Source organism: Pistacia vera, unplaced genomic scaffold (assembly GCF_008641045.1).
Source record: "Pistacia vera cultivar Batoury unplaced genomic scaffold, PisVer_v2 Contig586, whole genome shotgun sequence".
Classification (NCBI taxonomy): domain Eukaryota; kingdom Viridiplantae; phylum Streptophyta; class Magnoliopsida; order Sapindales; family Anacardiaceae; genus Pistacia; species Pistacia vera.
This window is the reverse complement of record NW_022196430.1, coordinates 245207-271901: the sequence shown is the minus strand read 5'-3', so window position 1 is coordinate 271901 and position 26695 is coordinate 245207. Positions and strand designations below refer to the sequence as shown.

Sequence of the window (26695 nt, the reverse complement as noted above, 5' to 3'; positions counted from 1 at the left end):
TGTGATAAAAAGGGTTTGGATTCCTAAGGGAATGATTGGAACTAACTCCCATGGACCTAAGACCATTTGGGTACCAAAAAGTACATGAATGTTTTCTTTGTGTAGGTATGTCTTGTAGCAATGAAATTTTGAGCAAACAAGTAGTTTCTTGATATTGGATGCTCAAGACATATGACGGGAGACAAGAGCTTTTTCACCTCATTAAAGCCAAAGAATAAAGGAAATTTCCCTTTCTGTGACAACTCAAAAGGAAAGATCATTTGCATTGGTTCTATTGGTAACAAGTCTCTAACTATTCATGATATTTTGCTTGTTTATGGATTAAAGCATAACTTGTTAAACATTAGTCAATTGAGTGACAAAGGCCTTAAAGTTGTTTTTCAATCCATGTGTTGTGAAGTTGTTAATTCTTGCACAAATAGCATTGCATTCATAGGTTATAGACATTCAAATGTTTATATTGTTGATTTGTGCAGCATTGCATCCAAAGATCTTTGTCTTGTGTCTACAAAAGATGAATATAGTTGGCTTTGGTATAGAGGACTAGGTCATGCAAGCATAGATGTCATTACAAAGCTTTCTAAAAATGATTTAGTGCATGGTTTGCCTAAGCTTGTTTTCAAAAGAGATCATAGTTGTAATGCATGTGCTAAAGGCAAACAAACTCGTATTTGTTTACATCCAATAATGTTGTTTCAAATTCTAGACCTTTACAATTGTTGCATATGGATTTGTGTGGTCCCACAAGGACAACTAGTCTAGGAGGTAAGCATTATTGTTTTGTGATTGTTGATGATTACTCACGTTTTACATGGGTATTATTTTTTGCACTAAAAAATGATGCATTCAAATCATTCTTGCCATTGATTTGGAAGTTACAAAACCAATTAGGCTATGCAATTACATGCACTAGAAGTGATCATGGAAAAAAATTTGAAAGCACATTGTTTGAATCATATTTCAATAAGCATGGCATTGAGCATAATTTCTCAGCATCTAAGACTCCTCAACAAAATGGAGTTGTTGAGAGAAGAAATAGAGTTTTGGTAGAAATGGCTAAGACCATGTTGTGTGAGCATGACATACCTAGATATTTTTGGGCCGAAGCGGTTAATACTTCATGTTATATCATCAATAGAGCCATGATTAGGCCAATCCTCAAGAAAACTCCCTATGAGTTATTCAAAGGGAAAAAATCAAATATTGCATGTTTTTATCCCTTTGGTTCTAAATGCTTTGTGCTTAATAATGGTAAGGACAACCTTGGAAAATTCGAGGTCAAATCGGATGAAGCAACTTTCCTTGGTTATTCTTCACATTCAAAAGCATATAGTCTTCAACAAAAGAACTCTCTTAGTTGAAGAATCTATATGTGTGTTATTTAATGAATCTTCTTCTAAGAATGCAGGAAATAATAATGAAAAGGAGATTGATGAGATGATGAAAGAACTAGAGATCAATGATAAAAACATCTCTATCAAATCCAAAAAAAGAAGAAGAATATCAAGAAGAATCATGGCCTCAAAGAACGATAAGGGAGATTTCTTTTCCAAGAGTGAAAGATGAAGTGAAACACGCACAAATCATCCGAGATCCCACTCAAGAGTAAGAACAAGGGCATCAATGAGGAATACATAGCATTCTTGACTCATGTTGAACCTAAGAAAGTGGATGAAGCTCTTAGTGATCAAAATTGGGTTCAAACAATGCAACAGGAGTTAAATCAATTTGAGAGATGCAAAGTATGGGAACTTGTTCCTAGATCGAAAGACCATCCAATCATTGGCACCAAATGGGTAATTCGGAACAAGATTGATGAGAAATGTGTTGTGTTAAGAAACAAAGCAAGGTTAGTTACTCAAGACTACTCTCAAGAGGAAAGTATTGATTTCGATGAAACCTATTCCCCCGTTGCTAGATTAGAATCTATTAGAATGTTACTTGCTTATAAATGCCATTTAAATTTCAAACTTTTTCAGATGGGTGTTATAAGTGCATTTCTAAATGGTTTCATTCAAGAAGTGCTTTATGTGAAACAACCACCCAGATTTAAAAACCCTGATTTTCCTTAACATGTTTTTAAACTCTTAAAAGCACTTTATGGTCTAAAACAAGCTCCTAGAGCTTGGTATGATAGATTGAGTAGTTTTCTAGTTCAAAATGGTTTTCCAAAAGGAAAGTTGGATACTACCTTGTTTACCAAAAAGAATAAACAAGACATCTTGGTAGTTCAAATCTATGTTAATGATATCATCTTTGGTACTACTAATGAAATCCTTTGCAAGGGATTTTCTAAGATGATACAGGGTGAATTCGAGATAAGCATGATGGGAGAACTAAATTATTTTCTCGGATTACAAATCAAGCAACAAAAGGAAGGGATCTTGTTGAATCAATCCAAGTACACTCGTGATCTCCTCAAGCGTTTCAAGATGAATGAGGCAAAAGATCAACCAACTCCTATGAGCACATCACTCAAATTGGAAACCGATGAGGGAGGTAAAAGTATTGATTCTAAGCTTTATAGAAGCATGATAGGCACTTTATTATATTTAACTACATCTAGGCCGAACATATTATTTAGTGTATGCATGTGTGCACGTTTCCAATCTTGTCCTAAAGAATCTCATTTGAATGCTGAAAATAATTCTTAAGTACTTGAAAGGAACTCCAAATATTGGTTTATGGTATCCTAAAGGATCATCTTTTAGTCTTATAGGATATTCGGATGCCGATTTTGGAGGATGTAGGATAGATAGGAAGAGCATTAGTGGAACATGTCAATTCTTAGAAAGCATGCTAGTCTCATGGTTTTCAAAGAAACAAAATTCAATTGCTACTTTAACCACGGAAGCTTAGTATGTGTCAGCGGCTAGTTGTTGTGCACAACTTCTTTGGATGAAGCAACAACTTGAAGATTTTGGTTGCAAAATGCATAGCATTCCTATTCATTGTGATAATACAAGTGCTATAAATTTGTCTAAAAATCATATACGTCATTCTAGAACAAAGCATATAGACATTAAACATCATTTCATATGTGATCATGTTAGCAAAAGTGATATTATGCTTGAATTTGTTGATACTAATCACAATAGGCCAACATCTTTACTAAATCTTTTGATAAAGAAAGATTCTACACCATTCGAAGAGAGCTTGGAATGATAAATGCGAATCAGGTATGATTCATCATCCTATGCAATTATCTTATGTGTGAAATTGGTTGAGATGACATGTTTTGTTTGCATGTTGAAAATTTGTTTAAGTTGATTGCTATAACATACTTTGTGTGGTTGTCTTTGCATGTGTCAAAAATGCAAATACTCTTACATAACCCCATTAGTGACTTGATCCATCGGATTGCAAAGATAAAAGGTTAGGATTATGAGTTGGGTACTCAAAAATCTGATTTTACAACAACCCGTATAAAGAAATCTATACATGCTTCTCCAAAGGAGACCGATAAGGTACATTAGATAGTGGACATAAGAATCACTAAGTGGTAAGTCTTCTCACGCAGATGGGAAACACATTCAGCTCATATGTAAGATTAAGATTGTATTTTCAACATATGAATGGCAAATTGTTGACAAATGTGTGTTTGAATGGTTGAATGAGTGTTTTGAATGAGGAAAAGTCAAAATGCTACAATCATGTGGTTAATATCAATCTTGACATTTTTTCTCATATATGGGAACTCTCCAAGTGATTAGAATGTCAAAACCATTGTTTGTTGATGTTTTGATCAATGTGCAATTAGAGTCAAACATTTTTTTTCAAATTGTCTATTTTGGAATGATTGTACGCGTTGAGTGTGTTTAAATCTGATTTTAAAACCAACACATGTTCGTGTTGGCTATCGCAAATGACCATGCATCATGTTACATTACCATAACCCTAATATAAAACATTAGTGGAACAATTTCGCCTGACTGCCACATGACTGTGTTGTAGATTTACGAATCAGATTTGTGCAAAAAAAAAAAAAAAAAAAAAAAAAACTTGATCCATAAACCATTGAGCCCTGGATTTTTATACCTGTTTACGGTGTTTGCATATGAAACAAATATTAAATTGAAATATTAGAGTTTCATACTAGCGTTTAGAGGCTCCTTCAATCGATATGAATCACTCCCACTCCAGGTTAGAAATGAACTTGTGTCCATAAGAAGACAGGATGTTGATCACCAAGCAGTTCGATGTGCTAGCCAAACCCACAAGTATCAAGGATGGGAATGCAGAATTTTTCTAAGAAAAATTCTCCTCCTTCAACAATGGAGTGTACACAGTTTGGGAGAGTGAGAGAGAGAGAAAGAGTGGATGGCTAGGGTTTAGTTTTGGTGAATGATATTATTTGTTTTGATTTTAAGTACACTTAAGTAGTGTACACCAAAACCCTAATTTAATTTTGGAATTATATCAAATAATTCCATAATTAAATTAAATATATATTCAATTACCAATATCAAGGTAATTTCCCACATGGCATTTTATTTCAAATTCAAACTTGAATTTGATTTTATATTATCTTTAATATTAATATCATTCAAATATTAATATGAATATTAATATAAACATATATATATATATAGATAATCTCACTTATTTTAATTTCCTTATGAAATTAAATATAGGCAACAACCTCAACAAATTTAATTACATAGTGAGATTACCAAAATACTCTTCCAAGTTAAAAGACAAAAATATTCTTCTCACTTATTTATCCTTAATCTGTCTTCTATGTGTGTGACTCGAAGGCTCCTTATCATATCGACAATGAGTAATATTGTGATTGATACTCAATTAATCGTCTCACTAAACACAGACCATGATTGACCTCTAGTAAGGCATCATGGCAACCCGATAGATTCAGATTCAACAAAAACAGCTTACCTATCAACGATATGGTTATCGTGCAATTAAATGCTTTCATCATACATTTTCTCATCAAGGTTGAGATATAGAAGTAGTGTTAACCTCAGATATCCTTGACATCTCGATATTAAGTTATTTGACCAATGACCGAAAATATATTGGATTGAGCTACAACTCAATCCCACTATGGCCACAGATTTAGTGTCATTGCCATTTACCAAATTGGTCAGTGAGATAATTTCTCCCATACCCGAGAATGATGAATCCTTTGTCAATCCACCATAGTCTTGATACACTTTTCAATATAATCAATCACTATCGTTCTGATAGCTGTGAATAAAACTACATTGGGCTAGTTTCAAAGCTACACCAATTGGTGCACAAGGTGCTCCCATGATCTCAAGTCTAAGGATCACATGCACCACTATTCATTAGAGGATTTATTCCGCAGACACTAGGGTTACCATCTATGTGAAATCCTCTGGTGGGTCTATCTAGTAAACTCACCTATGGCACGCACCCACATGTTGTACCAGGTTGTCAACAAACAATGTTGACAAATGAGATCAGTCACTGCCTTTCGACAAGGTCGTTCAACGCTATGATAGTCTTACCGTATTATATTTGTCTTTAGTTAGAATAATACTGGGGCTACGGACATTTCTAGAGTAGCCACCATATGTGATCATAGGGTTCTTACTATCGAGATTTGAAACACTCGATACCTTCGTCACGATTTTACCATTCTAAAGACATACAATAAATATGAATTACATAATGTAGAAAAATCCTTTTATTGATTATAAACATTATTACAAGAGTCAACATTACAAAAAGGATTGGCTCTAGGGCACCTACTCTAACACGTGCCCTGTGTTTTCTAGATAAAAGTCGATTCATTTTTGCATTGACACCAAAATCATTTTCAAAAATCCTTTGAACTCAAAAAATCTTTTCTCTCAAAACTCACTCCAAATCCTTCCAAACACTTTCCAAATACCTCAAATCACCCAAACATCATGCCTAGAACAAAGAACACTGCTAGTGGAAGCTGAAGACTGAGATCAGGAGATTTGCATGGGCCTTATGGACTTGAGTTCAAGAATCCAATTCAAAAAATGGAGTTCAAGTGCATTAACGAAAAGGGTATGCATCTTGGTTGAACTTTTGATTGGACTACTCTTAGATCTCTAGAAATTGATGGCAAATTGTTAGAATTGATTGATAAATTGAAATGGAGAAGATTGATCAACTTGAAGACATCTGGTTATAAACATCTCATCAATGAGTTTTATAACAGTCTTGAAGTTGATAATGGTTATCAAATGGTTTTTAGGTTGAAAAACATTGATCATGTTATTTCTGTTAAGACATTGGCTATATGGCTATGACGATGAAGGTTTAGTGGATCCACCTAGAGGTTGGTCCTCACAAATTGTGTGGCACATCGTAGGAGGAATAGGCACTTATGATCCTCACATATCAAAATTGACAAAGCTAAAAAATCCAAAGATGAGACTTCTTCATAGGTTCATTTCTTATCCTTTAATGCAAGGAAAATGTCAAATGGTCAAGTTATGACCAAAGATTTACTACTAATGGAAGCAGCAATCAATGGGACAAAAGTCAATTTTGCCATCCTTTTGATAAGGAAGCTTAAAGAGATTCAAAAGGCCTCTATAGAGATTCCTTTAGGTATGCTTGTTACCTATTTTTGTAATCGTCTAAATCTCTCAATCATAGAAATGGATTCTGAGTAGAGGATAGCCTTTAACGACTCCAACTTGTTCTTTGACAATTCACTTCAGAGGATGGGTTTGATAATAGCTAGAGCTGATGGATCATGGGTTTTAATCCCCCCCTTGAAGGACAAGACAGAGATGAAGATGCTATTGAATCTTCTAGTGGAGACGAAGCAACAAATTGAAAAAGGGAAAGAGTTGAAATTGGATCAAGTTCAATGCCTCCCAGTTTAGCAAATTAAGTGTTTGACAGAGTTTCATCTTATTTTGATCCTTAAGTTGATAGGCTAAACAACACTATTTGAAAGCACTTCATTCTCCTGAGCAATCAAATTTCAGAAGTTATAAACAACCTCCAAAGCCTCCAAGCCAATTTATCACATGTTACACAACCTCCTCCACCAACCTCGAATTTTTTGTGTCCTTTACTTATTTTTTTAGTGCACAATGGGGAACATTAGTGTCTTTTGGGACAGTTACTTTTGCTTTGTATGTATTTTGATATCTTCATGCAAATACATGTTTTGTTTCTCAATTCTTTTCATCCTTACTTTGATGTTTAATGTCTTATTTGATCAATGACCAAAAGGGGGAGAGATATGATGAAAAATTGTTTTATGTTGAAATGTGCATTTTGAAGTTGTGTTGTTTATGAATATAAGAAGTGTGTATGTTGTGTTTTACACTTGAGAATATGGTTGGTGAAAGGGGGAGCATTTGTGCTCAATCATGTGTTTCGAAAATGCATATTCAGTAAGAGAGTTCTTGGTTTAAGGGGGAGTTCTTCTCAAGTTTTGGTTTATGAAAAATGCATGTCAAAAATGTATGTTGAATATATGTTATTATGCTTGTTTGAACTCAATTTTTGTTTAGTTTTGTCATCAATAAAAAAGAGGGTGATTATTGACCTCTCATATCTTTTGATGTGCCAAAACTATCCAGAAAGTTGATTGACCACTAACCAAAACTTGTCAAGGTATGACTCAAGTCATAAACCAAACCAAAACAAGTCTAACAAGTGGTTCAATTGTGCATAAGCAAATTTTTGCTTAGGCATGACTGTGCGTGATCAAGGCACGACTATTCCTTAAGAAAAAGTTGTCTTGCAACATCGCATGACATCATTCCTCTTGGTCGTTAGACACGCTGCCAATTTGAGGTGGCACTCGCATGACTAGATTGCAGTAGCACAACCATCCTACAAAATCGTGCACCCAAGTTCAAAAGTCAAGATAGTTCAAATTTAGAACATTTTGCACTCTTGACTTAATCTCAAAGGTCAAAGTCAAAACTCAAAGATCAAAATTGGAACAACTGTTTCTTGTGGTGGAATGACTGTTCGTATCTGAAGAAGTTTTGCACGACATCGTTCCAAGAGATCGTTCACTCCTCTAGAAATTTAAGAAGATTTTGAAGAACATCTGGATGTGATCATTGGCATGATCGTACGGCGTGGTGAAATGATCATTCCAATTAACCTAGATCTAAAAAATATGACAGTTGTGTCAAGAACGACCATTCGCGATTATGGAATGACTGTTCCTCTGGGTTCTGTAGGCTTTATCATAATTGCATTAAATGCTGCAACGGCTAATTCTTTTTGGGTTATAAAAGTTTGATGCTCCTAGGTTATTTTACAGAGAAGAGATAAGAAAAACATCATAATAGAATCCTTAGAACTTAAGATCCAAATCAATACTCTCACTTGTACTCATCTTGTAAACCTTTGAGAGATCATTTGTTCTTATTGTGTGTTTAAGCCTACTTGAAAGAGGCAATTAGTCACAAACAACTTTAAATCATTTCCTTGGTGGCGAAATCCTATAAAACTAGGTGTAATCTTGTAAATCTATGTGTGTGAGGTGAAAATCGTTGTGAAAACTATTGTATGGGCAAAACCCGATTCTAGTGGAACTTTAAAAGGTTGCCTTGAAGAAGTGGATGTAGGATGCTTGTGGTTATAGCTCCGACCCACTATAAATTGCTGAGCATTTCTCTCTCTCTTCTCTCTACTCTTTATAACATTGCATTGTTATTGGTTGAGCATCATTTATTGCATTTGTTCTTGCATTCATTATTCATACTTATTGGCTACAACTTGAATCCATTTATTGCTCTCTTCAAAGCATATTGTTTTTAGTAATATCTTTATCATTCTTGAGTTGTTTAGTTTAGCCATTGAACATTGTCTTGATAAACTCATCATTTGCTTTAACTTTCATTGATAAGTTTTATTTTGCAAATATTTTTATTGATTCCTATTCACCCCCCTTCTAGGAATATTTAGCCATACTTAGGGTTTAACAAAAACATTATAATCAAACCTTCGATTGGAGGCTCCACATATTTTTTATTGTAGAAAACACTTCCACTTCAAGAGGAGAAGTGAACGAATGGTGATCTGCACAAAGACAAGAATACCCACACAATCAATAGGCTAATTTGAGAGTGAAGGTTTGAAGAAGAAAAGGGGAAGAAAATTTTCTAGGAAATTTTCTCTCTACAATTTTAGCTTGGGAGGCAAGAATGAGCTAAATGGGAAATAAGGTTTAAAGCCTCTTTTTATAGGCAAACCCTAACTCAAATATTCATTTGGCATATTCCAAAGAATATTCCCATTAATATCCATTATTTATAAAAATATAATTAGACTTTAATTAGTGTCCAAGAAAAGTCGTTTTGGTATTTTATTTTTTTTGCTTTAATCATACAATAATAATTCACTATTTAATATGCATATACACCAATATTTACATTTGAACAACTATGTAATCTTACAAATTAAAACCCAATATTAAAATCGAACATAAGTGACAACCTTCCAGGCGACAATCTTCAGCAAATTTAATTGCACCGTAAGAAATACCAAAATACCCTTTTTTCCCTTAAATGACGAAATTGCCCTTACTCCAAATCTTCTTTGAATTGTCTTTTAAGTGTTTGACCCGTAGGCTTCTTATCATATCGGCAGTGGGTAATATCACAATTGACACTTAATCAATTGTCTCATTACACACTGACCCTGATTGGCCTCTAGCCAGACATCATAGTCACCCGATAGATTCAGATTTAACGTATCAACTACCTGTCAATGTTATGGTTACTATGCAATCGAATCATTTCATTATCTATTATCTCAACAAGGTTTGAAGTATAGAAATAATGTCAATTTCAAATATACTATGTTCGTATTCGGTAATTCAAACTAACGACTTAATCGAACTTGAGCACCAACTCAATTCCACCGTGGCCACAGTTTTATGGTCGTTGTCGTGTACCAAATTACTCAGCAAGATAAATTCTCCTGTACTCAAGAGTGATGAATCATATGTCAATCCACTATAGTCATAGTGTACTTCTCAATGTAGCAAATCACTCCCTTGCTGATAACCCTAAATAGGACTATGTCAAGCCAACGTCAAACTACACCAATATTTACACTTGACTCTTTGGTGATTTTAACTCTAAGGATCACATGCATCACCATCCATTAGAGGATATATTCCATAGACATTGGGGTTACCATCTATATGGAATCCTCTGGCTGGTCAATCATGTGAACTTGCCGACTGCAAGCACCCATGCGTTGCACCAAGTTGTCACCAAACAACTTTAACATGCAAGATTTGTTACAATCTTTTGATATGGTCGTTCAACGCTATGATAGTCTTACCGTATTATCTATGCCCTTACTTCAGAATAATACTGGGGCTGCGAACAATTTCTAGAACGACCATCTACTATGATCATAGGATTCTTACAATCAAGATTTAAAGCACTTGATACCCTCATCACAATTCTATCATTCTAAAGACATATATTTTAACATATCCGAAATACGATTTACATAATATAGTTAGACATAATATAGTCAAATTGCATTTTTATTAATATCAACATGTTTTTACAAGTAGTCAACTATTACAATTAGATTAGCGCTAGGGCACCTACCCTAATAATAATAAGGAGAATTAAAGGGTGTGCCACGAAAATTTAAGGTAGAAGGCAGACTTAAATACTTTCTATTTATTTTGGTAACATTTAGTATTCAATAACCGATGTATTTGTCTCTATTTATTTAATCTATCCTATATTTGTGTTCTAATATCTTTTTTTCACATTATCTTGATCCCTATAGAAGGACAAGCAAAGAAGGGTTAAGAGATCTTGATGTTACCTCGGCTTCAGCGTCAAACTTGTGGGTGGAGAATATTTTTCAAATAAAAAAAAAAAAGTTTTGCTTAATTAAATATTATTTATATGTGAAACTTTCAAAGATTTGTGTTACATACAAGCATCTATATGCCTCAGTTTAGCATTCTGACATGCGGGCGCAAGTTTAAAATGTTTCCTTAGTTTACTTATTATCTTAACATTAATTTAGCTAGAGTTGAATATATAAACCACTTGCTAAAATCAAGGGCAAAGAAAATCCAGTTGTGTCATGCTCTTCATCGAGAGAGGCTTACCGGAAGGCTATTGGTAGAGGCGTTGAACATGAATCGGACACAATATTAGCGTTTAAAACTAAGGCACCTACAGTGGCTGATCCGTTTACAAAGGAATTTTTTTTCTCCTATTTATCAGTCCAAACCTATCAAGTCTAGGCGGTACATTCCTCAGGCATGTGTTTATCCTACTCTTATATCTGTTTTTTGTTCTTTGAAGAATTATGATGACAATTTAATAATCAAGAATATTTGGACCTAATATTAGGAAACATATGAAATTTGAACTTTAATTGTAGTGATGGTGGGTATGCGAGACATTGATTGATAGAAGTGCTTGTGAACATATGATTTTGAATGCAGTTTTAGTCATTTATGAATGTTATATGTAGGGGTGTGCAAAACCGAGTACCCGAACCAGTCCAGTGTTTTTTTTAACTGAATCGATAAACTAGTTCAAGCAATCAGCCGAACCAAAGCAAGTACCCAGTTTTGAACCGAATTTGAAATTAAAGATCAACCTACACAACAAGCACAAAAACCTAATGCTAAAATCCAATAGACCTAGACCTGGGCATTTGGGACCGATCCCAAAAAACCGACCCAAAGGATCGATCCTAGGAGGGCCTAGTCTCAAACCGGACCAGGCCTATGGGAGGAGGGACCAGTCCCTTGATCAGGCCCTCCTCCAAGGCCCGAGCCTGGGACCAATCCCAGGCCTAGGCCCAAACCCCTTTACTCATTTTCAAAAAAGTCTCCTGGAAAATATCCAAAAACCCTTATAAATTTTAAACTTAACAAAAATATTAGAGGTTAAATTGATATTTTACAAAATTAAAAAAAATACGATTAATACAGCACATGACCTGCCAATGGTTATAACTATTGGCAGCTTAGGCATGGCAATGGGGCGGGGCGGGGCGGGCGTGGCAGGGATCTCATTCACCGTTACCATCCTCACCCTAAAACTCATTTCCCACCCCCGCCCATCTGTTACGGGGATGACAGGAATTTCCTTCCCCGCCCCAAAGGGGAATGTTGGAGGCCCGTCCCCGCCCCGTTAATTTTATATAAACAATAAATTAATTTGAGCATTACCAAACACAATGTTAATTCTCGTCCACATGACAAACACTTAAATTAATGTTTAAACATAATTAATTATACATAAATATGGGTTAGGGTTTGTTCTTGTCAATGTTTAGGGTGAGGAAATAGGAAAATATAGGTTTATATAGGTAGGATAATTGTGAATTAGGTGAAATATAAGGATATTAATTAGGTGAAATATAAGGATATTAGTGAAAAGTAATATATATAATATATATATATATTATATAATATATTATATATATATATATATAACATTTTTTAATTTTATATATATATACGGGGCGGGCCGGGGGAAAGGCATCACCCACCCCCGCCCCATCCCCGAGGACGGGGATTAAAACACCCCCCACATCCGCCCCTATCCCCAAAAAAACCGGGGCTTCCCCGCCCCATATGGGGAGGGGCAGGACGGGTCCCCGAAATCCCGAGGAACATTGTCATGCCTAGGCAGCTAACGGTCATGTGCTTGAGAGGGGAAAAAGTTCTTTTTTTTCATTTTCCCCCTCAAACCTACACTACAAATAATCCCCCACACTTCCATTTTTTTTCACACTAACTCTCAATCTCTCTACTCCAATCCAATTCTCATTTATATTCTCTTCAATTCAATTTATATTTATATTTATAATTTATTCATATTATTTATTTATTTATTTCTATTATTCTATTTTTTCTATTTTTCAATATCATCTCTTATTCATATTATTATTCAAGTTTTTTTCATTTCAATTATTTATTATTATATCATAAATTCATAATGGAAGGGCCAAATGAGTTCTACGTTCCATCAACCGAAGAAATGGAAGGGTTCGATCCATTTTCACCCTTTCTAGAGGTAGCAACTGCAATTCAACGATAACAACCACATTCAATTGGGATGGGGTGCAATCAAACACAAGCGAGCTGTGACTCCACGGCCCAACCCCCCCGACTGTTAAAGAGAGTCGTGTCTGATGTATGGCGACATTTCACCAAATCAAAAAAGGCAAAGGCAAATGGGAAGGGGGAAGAATCATGCGGGGTATGTATTTCTGTGGAACCGTTATCGGCGCTGAGAAGGAGATTTCGACGATGCGATGACACTTGGAAAAGAAGCACCCCAAATAATGCAGTTGTCTGATTCATCTTCAACCACACCCAGTAAGCAAATTCAAACTCAACTTAATTTTAATCCTCAACTTTGTCAACATGGCAATACAATGTACTCCAAGCACGAGAGGAAATAGCAAAATACATAGTTGCTACAGACTCTTCCCTTTCTTTATCTGAAAATCCTTATTTTATTCACATAATTAAAACTGTATTTTGTCCAGTATATGCCCCTGTTAGTAGAAGTACAAGTAGAAGAGACATATTAAAACTTTATAACCAAATAAATGTTCAACTTAAAAACGAATTTCAAAATTTTAGGAATCTATCTATTGCACTTACTTCAGACATATGGGTTTGTAGATCAAAAACAGATTTTTTAACTATACAATACATTACTTAGATCATGGTTGGGGTTTACCAAAAAAATTGATAGGTTTTAGACCAATATATACTGTACATGATGCTGACACTGTTTATTTTACAATACTTGAAATTTTGTAAGAATATGTATTAACTGATAAAGTTATAGCGCTAACGCTAGATAATGCAGTTACTAACATCGCGGCTACCTTTTTATTTGAAAAGAGATTAGATCTGCGTGATGAAAGCAAATTTTTTCACTAGAGATGTGCTTGCCACATCATCAATTTGATTGTTAAAGCAGGTTTAGAAGCTATAAATTCGAAGATTGAGAGGGTGCTCGTGGCTATCGGATTCATTGTCGGCGGTAGCAACAAAAGATGGCAAGAGTACATCAAATATTGTAAGCAAGAAGACCCACTAGTTTGACCTTTGAAGTTATGTACGGACATGCCTATCCGTTCGAACTCCACCTACTTGATGTTGGAAAAAGTTTTGCCAACCGCAAAACAAATTACAGATTTCATCAACTGGAAGAACCATCGCAAGAAGTTGTCAGCTATGATGATTAGACGGTTTGCGAACTTTTTTATTCATTTCTTAAAGTTTTTTATGAATCCACTAATACATTAAGTGGTATTTATTATTCTACTACTAATTTAGCATTAGATATTTTACTTCAAATTTCTAAAACTTTTGCTAAATATAGATATAATGACGTCTTAATGGAAATTGTTTCAAAGATGGAAAAAAAAAACGAGAAATATTGGCCTTAGATATTCCACTCTTATATGGATTAGACCTTGTTGTAAATCCTAGGTTTAAATTAAACGTAGTTAATTGTATAGTTACTGAGCTATACCAACATTTAGGACATGATTATATGTATTATTTGATTAACTTTAAGCAAAAATTGAAAAGCCTTTTTTCTTTATATTAGAGCAAGTACAATGGAACTAGAACATCTAGCAGAGACGACCAATAAGACCTTGATGAAGACAACTATCAAGAATCGAGCATGTGGACATATATGGAACAAGGAGGCGGAAGTAGGAACTCTAGCTCGAATATACATGGAACAAATGAGCTGAATCGCTACCTACAAATGTACATGTCCTACATGACGAAAAAGGAGAAACGTGAGATGGATGTGCTTCAATGGTGGAAACAACATCAAAGTTGATTCTCCATTGTAGCCCAAATGGCACGTGACATTTTATCGTGCTAGTTTCTACAATTGCATCCAAGTCAACATGCTCAATGAGTGGCCAGATTGTTGAAGACAGAAGATGTTCTTTAATCAATGAGATGATTGAAGTGATAACGTATTTACAGGATTCGACTTATGCAGAGAAAAGACTACAACAGCACTCTGAAGATCCCGAACTACTCGAACTCTTCAGGAACACAGATTTGAACGATGTAAATATTGTTGACAATGAATAATTTAATAAAAACAATTTATTTAATTGTTTATTTGTGAAGTGTGATTGTGTGAATATTACATTTATGTTAAAATTAATTAATTATATTATCTCTTTAAATTTTAAATTTAAATCCCCATATTTATAAATAATTATTAATTATAATTAACCATTAATTTATTTATTAATTTATTATTTTTTAAAATTAATTAAAAATTTACTAATCTCTCGAAGGGTAGAAATAAAATTTCCAAGCCCCTAAAAATTACATAAACCCCCTTATTTGGCCCCTAAATATAAAACAAGTTGGGGGTGGAAATAAATTTTCCAGGCCCATAGGAGCGGTCCTATGGGCCCAGGACTAGTCCTAGGGACCGATCCGGGCCTTGAAATTTCTCATGGGCTTAGGACCGGGCCCATGAGCGACTGGTCCCAATTGGGCCTAGACTTGAACCCGGTTAGGACCGATCCTAATTGGGCCTAGACCTGAACCCGATTGGGACCAGTCCCTACCCAAGTCTAAACAAACCCAGCTTAAATATGCATTCACCAGTCTAGACAAGAGCTTACAACAACACGCCCAACAACCACCAAATCGCAAACTGCCAACTCTCACCAACACACCAGAACAAGCAACCAACTAACATCCAGAGCACGAGAGCAACATGTTGTAAAACAAATATGAAATATAGGAAGTAGGTGGCTTACCTCGGCAAGGGAACGACAAATGGGAGAGTTGGGAGCACAGTCGCACTGGAGCAGTGAAGCATGCTACACATGTAATTGCGTACGTAATAGCGAAGTTCTTGTAATAGTTTTACCAAACCATTTTGGGTATGTACTTGTGGTACTATATGTTCAACATCAATTCCCATTGATGTGCAATAGTCATCAACTGTCTTTGAAGTAAACTCATGGGAACAACACATTAACGGGCAGATCGGAGCACGATCGACCAGATTCAGTCGTTCGTGTGCCGTTTTGATGACTATCGATGGCGATCGACGGTGGTGGCAGACGGCAGGTAGTCGTCTTGGGTGGTTGGGGGTATTTTGGTTATTATTTATGTAAATAGTAAGGGTATTTATGTCCAAAAAATTAATATATGAGATTACAATAGTCATTCCGCACAATTGGGCTAATTGTTATTTAGTAGATGTATGAAGGCATTTGTGTCTAAAATGTTTATTAGTTAAGGGTAAAATTGGTATGAACAGTGGATCACTCCAGTAATAAAAAAATAACACCCTTTTAGACGGTAATCGAATTACCCCCTATATTACTTATAGTAATCACTATTGGCATTGGTCGATTACCAGAATCTTTTATTACTTAATACCCAAACGTGGTAATTGCCGGATTAAAAGATAGATTATCAATGTGATCTTTTATAACCCCGAACCAAACGCTCACTTAGTTATTAGCTAGTTAACAACCCACGAGCAAATGGTCTTACTTTTCTAAACCCTACATTATAAGCATAGCTACTTTTGACAGACAAACTCAAAGAAAAACTTGATCCGTGTAAAGTTCAAGTCTAACCTTAGACTCTTTGCCTCTTCCAACCTTAGTAGCTCTGCATCTATTGCTAACTTTTGTTTGATACCAAATTGGTAATACTGTGCATGAATGAACATAAGATTGCTAACTTTTGTTTGATACCAAGATTGGTAATACTGTGCATGAATGAACATAAGATACAAACAAATGTACACCAGTTTTAATAGTATATGTAAATTACACATTCGAAGAATATTTGATATTTGTGCGCACCAAAAAAAAAAAAAAAAAAAAAGAAATTATCAACTTATGACTAAATTCACAACTCAAGTCAATGAATAAAATTTTGTTGACTTAAACCTAGGCTTATAGTACTTCAAAACTTAACCTTAAAATATGATGCATATGTTACAATGCGAATAAAAGTGAATAACAAATCACTAAACTGAACATTTGTCAATAGAAATTAAGTCCTTAAAATTACTTTTAAAAAAAAATATTCTTAAACTTATCTTCTCAATCTCAAATTAATCAATGTTCACAAATAAGCACATGAAACTTGCATAATATCTAAATAATTCACAAAGTTAATACATGTAACTAGGGGTGAGCATGGGTAAACGATAAACCCAAAACTGGCAGGTACCTAAATTTCCTGTTCAGGGTAGGAACTAGAACTTTCCCTCACAGGGTAGGTTTCGGTTTTGGAAAATTAGATTTGGGAATCCCTGAGTCTGGTTTCAATTTCTGTAGTGTTGGAACCAGGAACCGGAACTAAAACCTATATTTGGGTACCCTATGGGGAACCGGTTTAGGAGCTAGGGGTCTATCAGTGAATTTTTTGAACTGTTAGAGGTGTATTTGTTATTTTATCAAGGTGTATTAATTTTTAAATTAATAGGGAGCTAATGTAATTTTATAAGATACCCGAGAAATAAATCAGAACCTACATTTCAAGTTTCGATTTCCTTTTGCTAGGAACCGACCGATTGCAGTTCTCAGCAATACCCAACAAATACCTGGAACCACTCACTCCTTTAAGAGTGTATATTTTCTCATTTATGAACTTATGTTGTGTTAATTTTTAATTTGTTATAGTCTTTGTGCAAACAAATTCAAACATTGGAGGTAAGTGGGAAAAGCTCATTAAGAAATGAAAAATGATATAATTACGAAAAATAGATATCAAGTAGTTTATTAACAGACGTGACATCATTATGACTATCAATTTAAAAAAAAAAATGATAGAGTTATCGAAAAGTTTACATCGAATTTGTATATCGAATAACGTGATAAAATCCTGACAATTGATTAATATTAACTAATAATAAATAAATGATCAAGATTTTATCACGTCATTCGATACACAAATTCGATACATGACAGTCGATAACTTTCGCATTACTCATTTAAAAAATATATATATATTACCAACTGCCAAGTCTGTCAAATTCGATGTACTCTTTTTTTTTCATCTTAATAAATACATCAACGTAATGGTTTCGTTGGGTTCCTCCAATTAGTACACCACTCTTACATAATAGATCCATTGAAATTGCCTCAGTTCTTTTGACACCCAACCACCAACTCCTTTGTTTTTCTTGGTTTAACAGCTATGGAGATTATGCTTCGGGATTGGCCATTATTGCCCTAATCTTCAAATAGAAACTAATTGTGAAAGGGCTTGACGGAGTACAAAAACGTAAGTATGTTACCATCAAGAATGAGATGGTTTATGCTTTGGGTGATTAGAATGTTGGGTTGATGAAGCTGAAAAATATGTGCACGTCAATTGTTTGATAAAATTTATCTAAGAACTAGAGTTTAGTGGATTGGGTGTGAAATAAAAACCAATTTGGTTTCCTTTTAAAAATATCAAACACGTTGTCTTTTTTAGTAATATTTTACAGGAAGGGTTTGGGTTTATACCCTCACCCAGAAAGAAAAAATTAATGCCTAACTCTCTCTGCAATTCCTAAAAACGCTTATCCCAATTCTTTTGATTCTTTTTTTTTGTTTTGGTCATGAGTTTTGAATTAGTTTTGGCTAACTGAGGTGTTAATAATCTTGATTAGGCGGTGATCAAGATGGCACAACCGTCAGTAATACTCGCAACAGCTAGTTATGATCACACAATTAAGTTTTGGGAGGCAAAAAGCGGGCGCTGCTACCGTACTATTCAATACCCAGATTCTGTTTGTCCTTCTGTCCTATGATCCTTTGGTCGTTTCAGTTTTTTGTTTTTTTTTTTTTTTTTTTCATGATTATAAGTCGCTTTGATTTGTTAATATTTGTTCTACACATATCGGTAACTGTGTGAACTTGCATCCTCAATTGATTTTTGTGAATACAAGTGTTCTTGCATATAAAATTATTTTATGCTAGTCATTTTTTTTTTTATATATAATCATGTAAACGACTGTATCAAGGGAAGTTTCTTGATATAGATGTTTCATATATAATAACAATGGCAAAGCTGCAAAAGAAATATGCAACTTATAATTAGAATGTCAAACTTTTAGTATTGAATGTAAGATAAGTAGTGATATGAGTTATGAGATAGAATAATAGACTTGTAACTTTTTTACAAGTTTAATGTTAGCCGTGGATGTAGACCCAAAATTTTAGCCATATGCGAGTAATAGACATTACTTGGGTTTTATGTTTCTAATTTGCATGAAGTTACCTTAAATTTTTCAGCTCTTCCAATCAAGTTATACTCTTCATTTTTTTGGTTGGTTATATCATATTTGATTTGTGGTATAAATGTATACAGCAAGTTAATCGGCTAGAGATAACTCCAAATAAACACTACTTGGCGGCAGCGGGTAATCCACATATTCGATTGTTTGATGTTAACTCAAGCACTCCTCAGCCTGTGCGTCTCTTTCCTATTTTTTTCATTTTGTTTCTGAACTCTTATCTTTTTATCTGTTATTTTTTTTCTTCTTTGACTGATGGGATTGTTCTTTTAAAAAATTGCAAGGCAGGTGCTGAGCTATGATCAGCATACAAATAATGTTATGGCAGTGGGGTTTCAATGTGATGGAAACTGGATGTATTCAGGTTCTGAGGATGGTACAGTAAAGATTTGGGATTTAAGGTAAAGTTGTAAACTCTGCAGAGAGAGTAGATGTTGGTCTTTTGTTAATTTAATCATGGTATTTCTATGCTCTATTTTGAAAGTTATTCAGGCTTATTTGTATTTTAAGTCAAATGCAGGGCTGCAGGTTGTCAAATGGAATATGAAAGTCGTGCTGCTGTTAATACTGTTGTCTTACACCCAAATCAGGTCAAGTATCATATTATCTCTCAGCCATCTGATTAATTTTCATTCAATGTGTTATTGGTTTCTAGTAGGTGCTAAGTAGTTGTAAAAGAACATATAAGTTCATGAGAATGTAGATTCTTGTTGTAGTGAGAATTTGAGTTGCCATTTTGTAGTTACAAGTTTCCTTTTTCTGTCTGTCCTGACTTGCTTTCAATCATTTTGGATTACGGTATTTTCTTTTGAAATTTTGATTCACTGATCTCGTGTGTGAAGGTTAAAGTGCCAAATTGATTTCTCCTAGTGTAGTTGTTATGAGGGACATTGGAAAGATTAGCTTATAATAACAGCTTTGAAATCGTGCTGAGTAAATGTTAACAAAATGTACTTGTCAAATATTTTTCGGATGATTATTTTTCTATATTGGTCTATTTTGACAGATGTGAATTTGAATTAGCTGGCACGTTTTTGCAGATTCCTGAACTGCCCCTTCTTTATCTTGAGGGGACTGTCATATAAGAGAAACGAAAGCAAATTCTCCTGATATTTGCCTTTCACTGCCTGTGTTTTGATGTTTGGATCAGGAATTTGATTCTATTAATTAGAGATATATTGACTAACAAGTTCNTATATAATCATGTAAACGACTGTATCAAGGGAAGTTTCTTGATATAGATGTTTCATATATAAAAACAATGGCAAAGCTGCAAAAGAAATATGCAACTTATAATTAGAATGTCAAACTTATAGTATTGAATGTAAGATAAGTAGTGATATGAGTTATGAGATAGAATAATAGACTTGTAACTTTTTTACAAGTTTAATGTTAGCCGTGGATGTAGACCCAAAATTTTAGCCATATGCGAGTAATAGACATTACTTGGGTTTTATGTTTCTAATTTGCATGAAGTTACCTTAAATTTTTCAGCTCTTCCAATCAAGTTATACTCTTCATTTTTTTGGTTGGTTATATCATATTTGATTTGTGGTATAAATGTATACAGCAAGTTAATCGGCTAGAGATAACTCCAAATAAACACTACTTGGCGGCAGCGGGTAATCCACATATTCGATTGTTTGATGTTAACTCAAGCACTCCTCAGCCTGTGCGTCTCTTTCCTATTTTTTTCATTTTGTTTCTGAACTCTTATCTTTTTATCTGTTATTTTTTTTCTTCTTTGACTGATGGGATTGTTCTTTTAAAAAATTGCAAGGCAGGTGCTGAGCTATGATCAGCATACAAATAATGTTATGGCAGTGGGGTTTCAATGTGATGGAAACTGGATGTATTCAGGTTCTGAGGATGGTACAGTAAAGATTTGGGATTTAAGGTAAAGTTGTAAACTCTGCAGAGAGAGTAGATGTTGGTCTTTTGTTAATTTAATCATGGTATTTCTATGCTCTATTTTGAAAGTTATTCAGGCTTATTTGTATTTTAAGTCAAATGCAGGGCTGCAGGTTGTCAAATGGAATATGAAAGTCGTGCTGCTGTTAATACTGTTGTCTTACACCCAAATCAGGTCAAGTATCATATTATCTCTCAGCCATCTGATTAATTTTCATTCAATGTGTTATTGGTTTCTAGTAGGTGCTAAGTAGTTGTAAAAGAACATATAAGTTCATGAGAATGTAGATTCTTGTTGTAGTGAGAATTTGAGTTGCCATTTTGTAGTTACAAGTTTCCTTTTTCTGTCTGTCCTGACTTGCTTTCAATCATTTTGGATTACGGTATTTTCTTTTGAAATTTTGATTCACTGATCTCGTGTGTGAAGGTTAAAGTGCCAAATTGATTTCTCCTAGTGTAGTTGTTATGAGGGACATTGGAAAGATTAGCTTATAATAACAGCTTTGAAATCGTGCTGAGTAAATGTTAACAAAATGTACTTGTCAAATATTTTTCGGATGATTATTTTTCTATATTGGTCTATTTTGACAGATGTGAATTTGAATTAGCTGGCACGTTTTTGCAGATTCCTGAACTGCCCCTTCTTTATCTTGAGGGGACTGTCATATAAGAGAAACGAAAGCAAATTCTCCTGATATTTGCCTTTCACTGCCTGTGTTTTGATGTTTGGATCAGGAATTTGATTCTATTAATTAGAGATATATTGACTAACAAGCTCTTGATAGCAATGCTGATGTCAGCCGTGATGTAAAATGGGTTCACTGAGATGTGACGTCTTCTCTTTTTTTTCTATCACAATTTTTTTGATAAATTTTTCTTCTTATTTTATCTATGTTTTTCCATAAATGTTCTTTCTCTATATGATGCTGTGCTTTTGCTTGTTAGTTTAATATCTTGTTATAAGTTTATTTCTGTGGTTTTGCAGACGGAACTGATATCTGGAGACCAGAATGGAAATATTCGTGTGTGGGATTTGACAGCAAATTCATGTAGTTGTGAATTGGTAATTTTTGTTCTTTTATTTTAAACACGTTTCAAATTCATTTGAATCAGAGTGCCAAACAGTCAGTACCATATTCAAACAAGGTGAAATTTCATGGCGTCTTCCAATAACTTTACTAAAGGAGAACAAGTTTCTTCTGAAAGTTAATTCTTCAATGAAAATTAATACAAAAGGCGGAGGCAATTGGATTGTGTGTGGATGAGAAACAAATCCATATGGATTGAGGACTTCTATTTTATCTTCCTGATGTATCTATATGTGTACTGTTATGGTATCTTGATTCACTGGAATGGATTTCCTCCCATACAAGAGCTGGTTTGCCCTAATTCAAATAGGTATTGAGGCTTCTTGGCCCATACTATCATTAAGAAAATGACCCTTAGGCTTTGGGTCTGCCATTGCATTCTATCCTTCTCTAAATAAACAAAAACCAAAAACAGGAAACAGATATATAGGAAACAGATATATAAAAACATTTAATAATAATACTATTTTCTTCTCTCACTCATTCACACACCCAAACAAACATGCACCCTGAAAATGGGAGCTACCTAGTAAATTTATTGTCGTATTTTATCGGTATACCTTTTTATACCAATATATGCTGCTAACCTAGGTGCCAGAGGTGGATACAGCTGTAAGGTCTTTAACAGTTATGTGGGACGGGAGCATGGTGGTTGCTGCTAATAATCATGGAACATGTTATGTTTGGCGCTTGATGCGAGGGACCCAGGTAGCATTTTCATGCAAATCAACCATGTGATGTTACCCTGTATATCAGATTTGACTCCTGCTACATCTCACTATTCACTTTTCTGGCAGACTATGACCAACTTTGAGCCACTTCATAAGCTGCAAGCACATAGTGGATACATTCTCAAATGTCTCCTTTCTCCTGAGTTTTGTGAACCCCATCGGTACTGTTTCCTCATTCCCCATATATTTACTTCTGTCCTACTTAGTAATCTTGCTGTGAGTCAATATTAATGTAATAAGTGTTTATGTTTTATTTCTAGATATCTGGCCACTGCATCCTCCGATTGCACTGTCAAGATTTGGAATGTTGACGGTTTCACGTTAGAGAAAACCTTGATAGGTATTCTTTGAAGTCGTTGTTTTATAGGGCCTACTCAAGTGACTAGATTTATTTCTATATAGCCAATACTAAATTTTGTTTTTGTTTCATTTGTTATACAGGGCATCAACGATGGGTATGGGACTGTGTTTTCTCAGTAGATGGTGCCTATCTCATAACAGGTATTTTGGTTGTTTAAATAAAATCTATAACTTGAGTTACTACTAATTACTTAAGCAACTTTCATTGGATTAAATCTGAGTAATTACGGTTTTACTTTCAATCAAACCACACTATGAAGTCATCTAGCTCTCGTGTGTAAGCATCAATTAGAAGGAAAGGAAATTAGTTTAGAGTTTGATGATCTAATAGAACTTTGGTCTTCGGGAATAGACTTGCCCTTTTTACTACCCTTTCTTTAATTTCTAGAAAGTTTTTCATGCTCAAGTATAATAGTTTGTAGAATTATCGAACCACTCAGATTCATACAGATGTGGACCTCCACATTGAGTAGTGAGTTTTCAAGTTACAAATATGATTATTATTTGCCATGTTGATCATTTTGATAAAATGCTTGTATCTTTTAATGTATGCAGCGTCTTCTGACGCAACTGCAAGACTTTGGTCCATGTCAAATGGTGAAGACATAAGGGTGTATCAAGGGCACCACAAAGCAACCGTTTGTTGTGCGCTCCATGATGGAGCTGAACCCTCTACATGTTGAACATCATATAATGTTTCGGTTTTTGGGTGAGTATGAGTTGGTGATAACAAATTACACCCATTATGTCCATAACTTGTAGTAAAAGATCTTTGCTGCAAGTGATTTTTGGGGGTTCTTTTTGTTCATTTCCTTTTCCTGTTCCACCTCCAAGAGCTAAACTTTGATGTTCAACTTCTCCAATGTGGTTATAGACTTTACTGGAGATGAATATATGTTGTTTTTTTATTCTGCCTCTATTGAATAATTGTGTTGTGTACTGCCAGCTTAACAGTTGGATTTTAAATAATGAACTTTTATATTGCAAAAAATAGTGAGTAGTCTATGGTCAAGCTTTTATAGGTAAGCTTTCATTAGAAAAGAAAAAAAAAAAAATTGTATAAAAGGAGGCCAGCCTGTCTCAGGACAATCCCTTGGGTTAGGACCTAAATAAAATAGTCTATATAAGACTATGTAAATACACGAAAAACTCTTCTTACCTCAGGAGTCAGGACATGCCCCGGGTTAGGAATAAAACCAAAGAGAGTCAGAAGACAATGTCTAAATAGGTGATAAAATCCCAACAACCACCCGCCCCCCGAATTGAAAAGGCAAAGACTCCACATGCGACGCCAAAAGCCCAAGGCATCGAACAAAATTTTGTAATTAAATTCTTTTTTTATGCCTTGGGTTGCAGAAACATTCAAAAAAATCATAAATGATCGAAAAAGTGGCCAACAAACCGAAAAAAACCATTTGATATGCCCCTAGTGCAGATGCATGCAGACTAGCACGTCCAATACTGTGCGCACAAGCGCTAGTTCCTGCACTCACACAGGCGCCAGCACCATCAAAAAAGACAGTTGCCTTGACACTCGCCTTTCACCAACTTCCACCCCTCCCCAAAGCATGAAAACTTCCCCAGGGTCTTCCTTGATTAACCCAACTCTTTAGAGCCAAAAAAAACACCGCTACTCTCATTGACCCCCATGTGCTCAACAAAAAGCCTCAATAATAAGTTTGTCCTAGGACCCTACCACCACCAAGATCACAAAACCCAGAATGATCACCCATAAAAAATAAACATCGTTAACCCCCAAATTTGCACAAAGCTTCTATTTCCCGTGGTCCTCTTCATCCTCCTAAGCTCCATGGCTCTATCTCTCACCACTAAATGATATTGTGGATGGTTAGTGCATCTTTACACTCTCCTTCAAACACCCTATTGTTTCTCTCTTTACAAATCCAATAGATAGTGGCATTAAAACACAACTTCACCAAAAAAATACTTGAGCTTTTTTCTCTTCCAATTTAAGATAAAGTCATGAATATAAATATTTCATGGCATCGCCCTATAGCCCATAGAGCTAATGGCAAGGATTTGGCTTCAAATAAAGTTAGAGAAAGGGTAAGAGAAAAAGAGATAATCCAAGTTTTCTTGGGGCAAATTTCAAAAACAACAACGAGTTTTGCGAAATGTCATACCTCTCAAGCTTATCCTTTGTGTTGAGCTTCCCTTTGATAGTCATCCAAAGAATCATAGCATGTCTTGGAATTGATTTTGGGAACCACACAAGATGGGACTAATCAACCTTAGTTTTCCTTAGCCTTATTTCATCCCATGCCGAACTAATAGAGAAACCCTTGGTCATAAATGGGATCCAAACAATTCTATCCTCCCTCATGGTGGGATTGAAATTAACCAACCTTTTCATTTTCAACACTGCACAAGAGTTTGCCACTGATCATTTCCACTCACCTTGATCGCAAATCTCACTAACTCGGGCTTCATTAGATAAACCGAATTTGTAAATAATTCGAGGACGATATTTGAGGGCAAACGGACCAAGATTGTGCAATTATCATGCCAAAGCCAAATATGTCTCTCATCACCAACCTCACACTTGATTCTCAACCTAGCCTCACATCTAAGCTTAAGAATACTCTTCCAAGCCTAAGAGCAATCATGGGGAATGGGAATTTCCTAAATACTTTTGTTCCTAAGTAGATAAGTTTTTATCCAAGAGACCCATCCTGAAGAGGGATTAATTTGGGCAATGTTCCAAATATGTCTCATCATAGCTGCCTTGTTCCATTCCTTAGTTCTCATAATGCCCCTTCCTCCTTTGGAACACATATATCTTCCCAATCAATCTTTGTTTTAGTTTTCCTCAAATCCAACTCGAACCATAAGAAAGCCCTAAGGGAGGCCTCAATTTCCTTGTGCACTCTCGAGTGAAGGATAAAAATTGAGGACCAAAAAACTTGGATGCTCCACAAGATAGCTTTGATGAGAATGACTCGTTCCACATAAGACAAAAACTTACTACTCCAAGAATTAATCCCTGTAAGGATTTTGTCAATAAGAATTTTGCAATCAACATACTTCAATTTACTTGTAATAAGAGGGACGCCCAAATACCAAACCAGGAGATTTCCTTTTATAAAATTGATAACCTGCAAAATATTCGCTTTTTCCTCCTTTGAGGCATCAAAACAAAACAAGTTGCTTTTACTAGTGTTAGCCTCCAACCCCCGACCATTCATTGAAAGTTCCCAAAGCTTACTTAATTAACCCAATAGAAATCATGTCCCCATTACAAAAAAATCATGAGATCATTCACAAAGCAAAGATGTGTAATGTTTTCCGCACTACACCTCAGGTGGAATTTGAAATTAGGGTCCCTTGC

At 35.0% G+C, this 26695-nt stretch overlaps 1 protein-coding gene across 2 annotated transcripts; it reads left to right on the top strand.

The window, feature by feature from the left end:
* The first annotated feature begins 18037 nt into the window (after positions 1-18037).
* LOC116109642 (target of rapamycin complex subunit LST8-1) lies at positions 18038-24337 on the top strand. Of its 2 annotated transcripts, none has more exons than XM_031395868.1 (11): positions 18038-18256; positions 18630-18726; positions 19331-19432; positions 19545-19657; positions 19777-19846; positions 22153-22230; positions 22847-22963; positions 23053-23147; positions 23247-23326; positions 23428-23487; positions 23902-24337. In XM_031395868.1, exons 2-11 carry the CDS (start codon positions 18679-18681, stop codon positions 24027-24029), a joined length of 891 nt encoding a protein of 296 aa, XP_031251728.1. In that variant the 5' UTR covers positions 18038-18256; positions 18630-18678; the 3' UTR covers positions 24030-24337. The 2 variants fall into 2 exon arrangements, with proteins under 2 accessions (XP_031251728.1, XP_031251727.1); XM_031395867.1 differs by having other exon boundaries at positions 18040-18256; positions 18630-18749.
* Positions 24338-26695: the final 2358 nt, after the last annotated feature.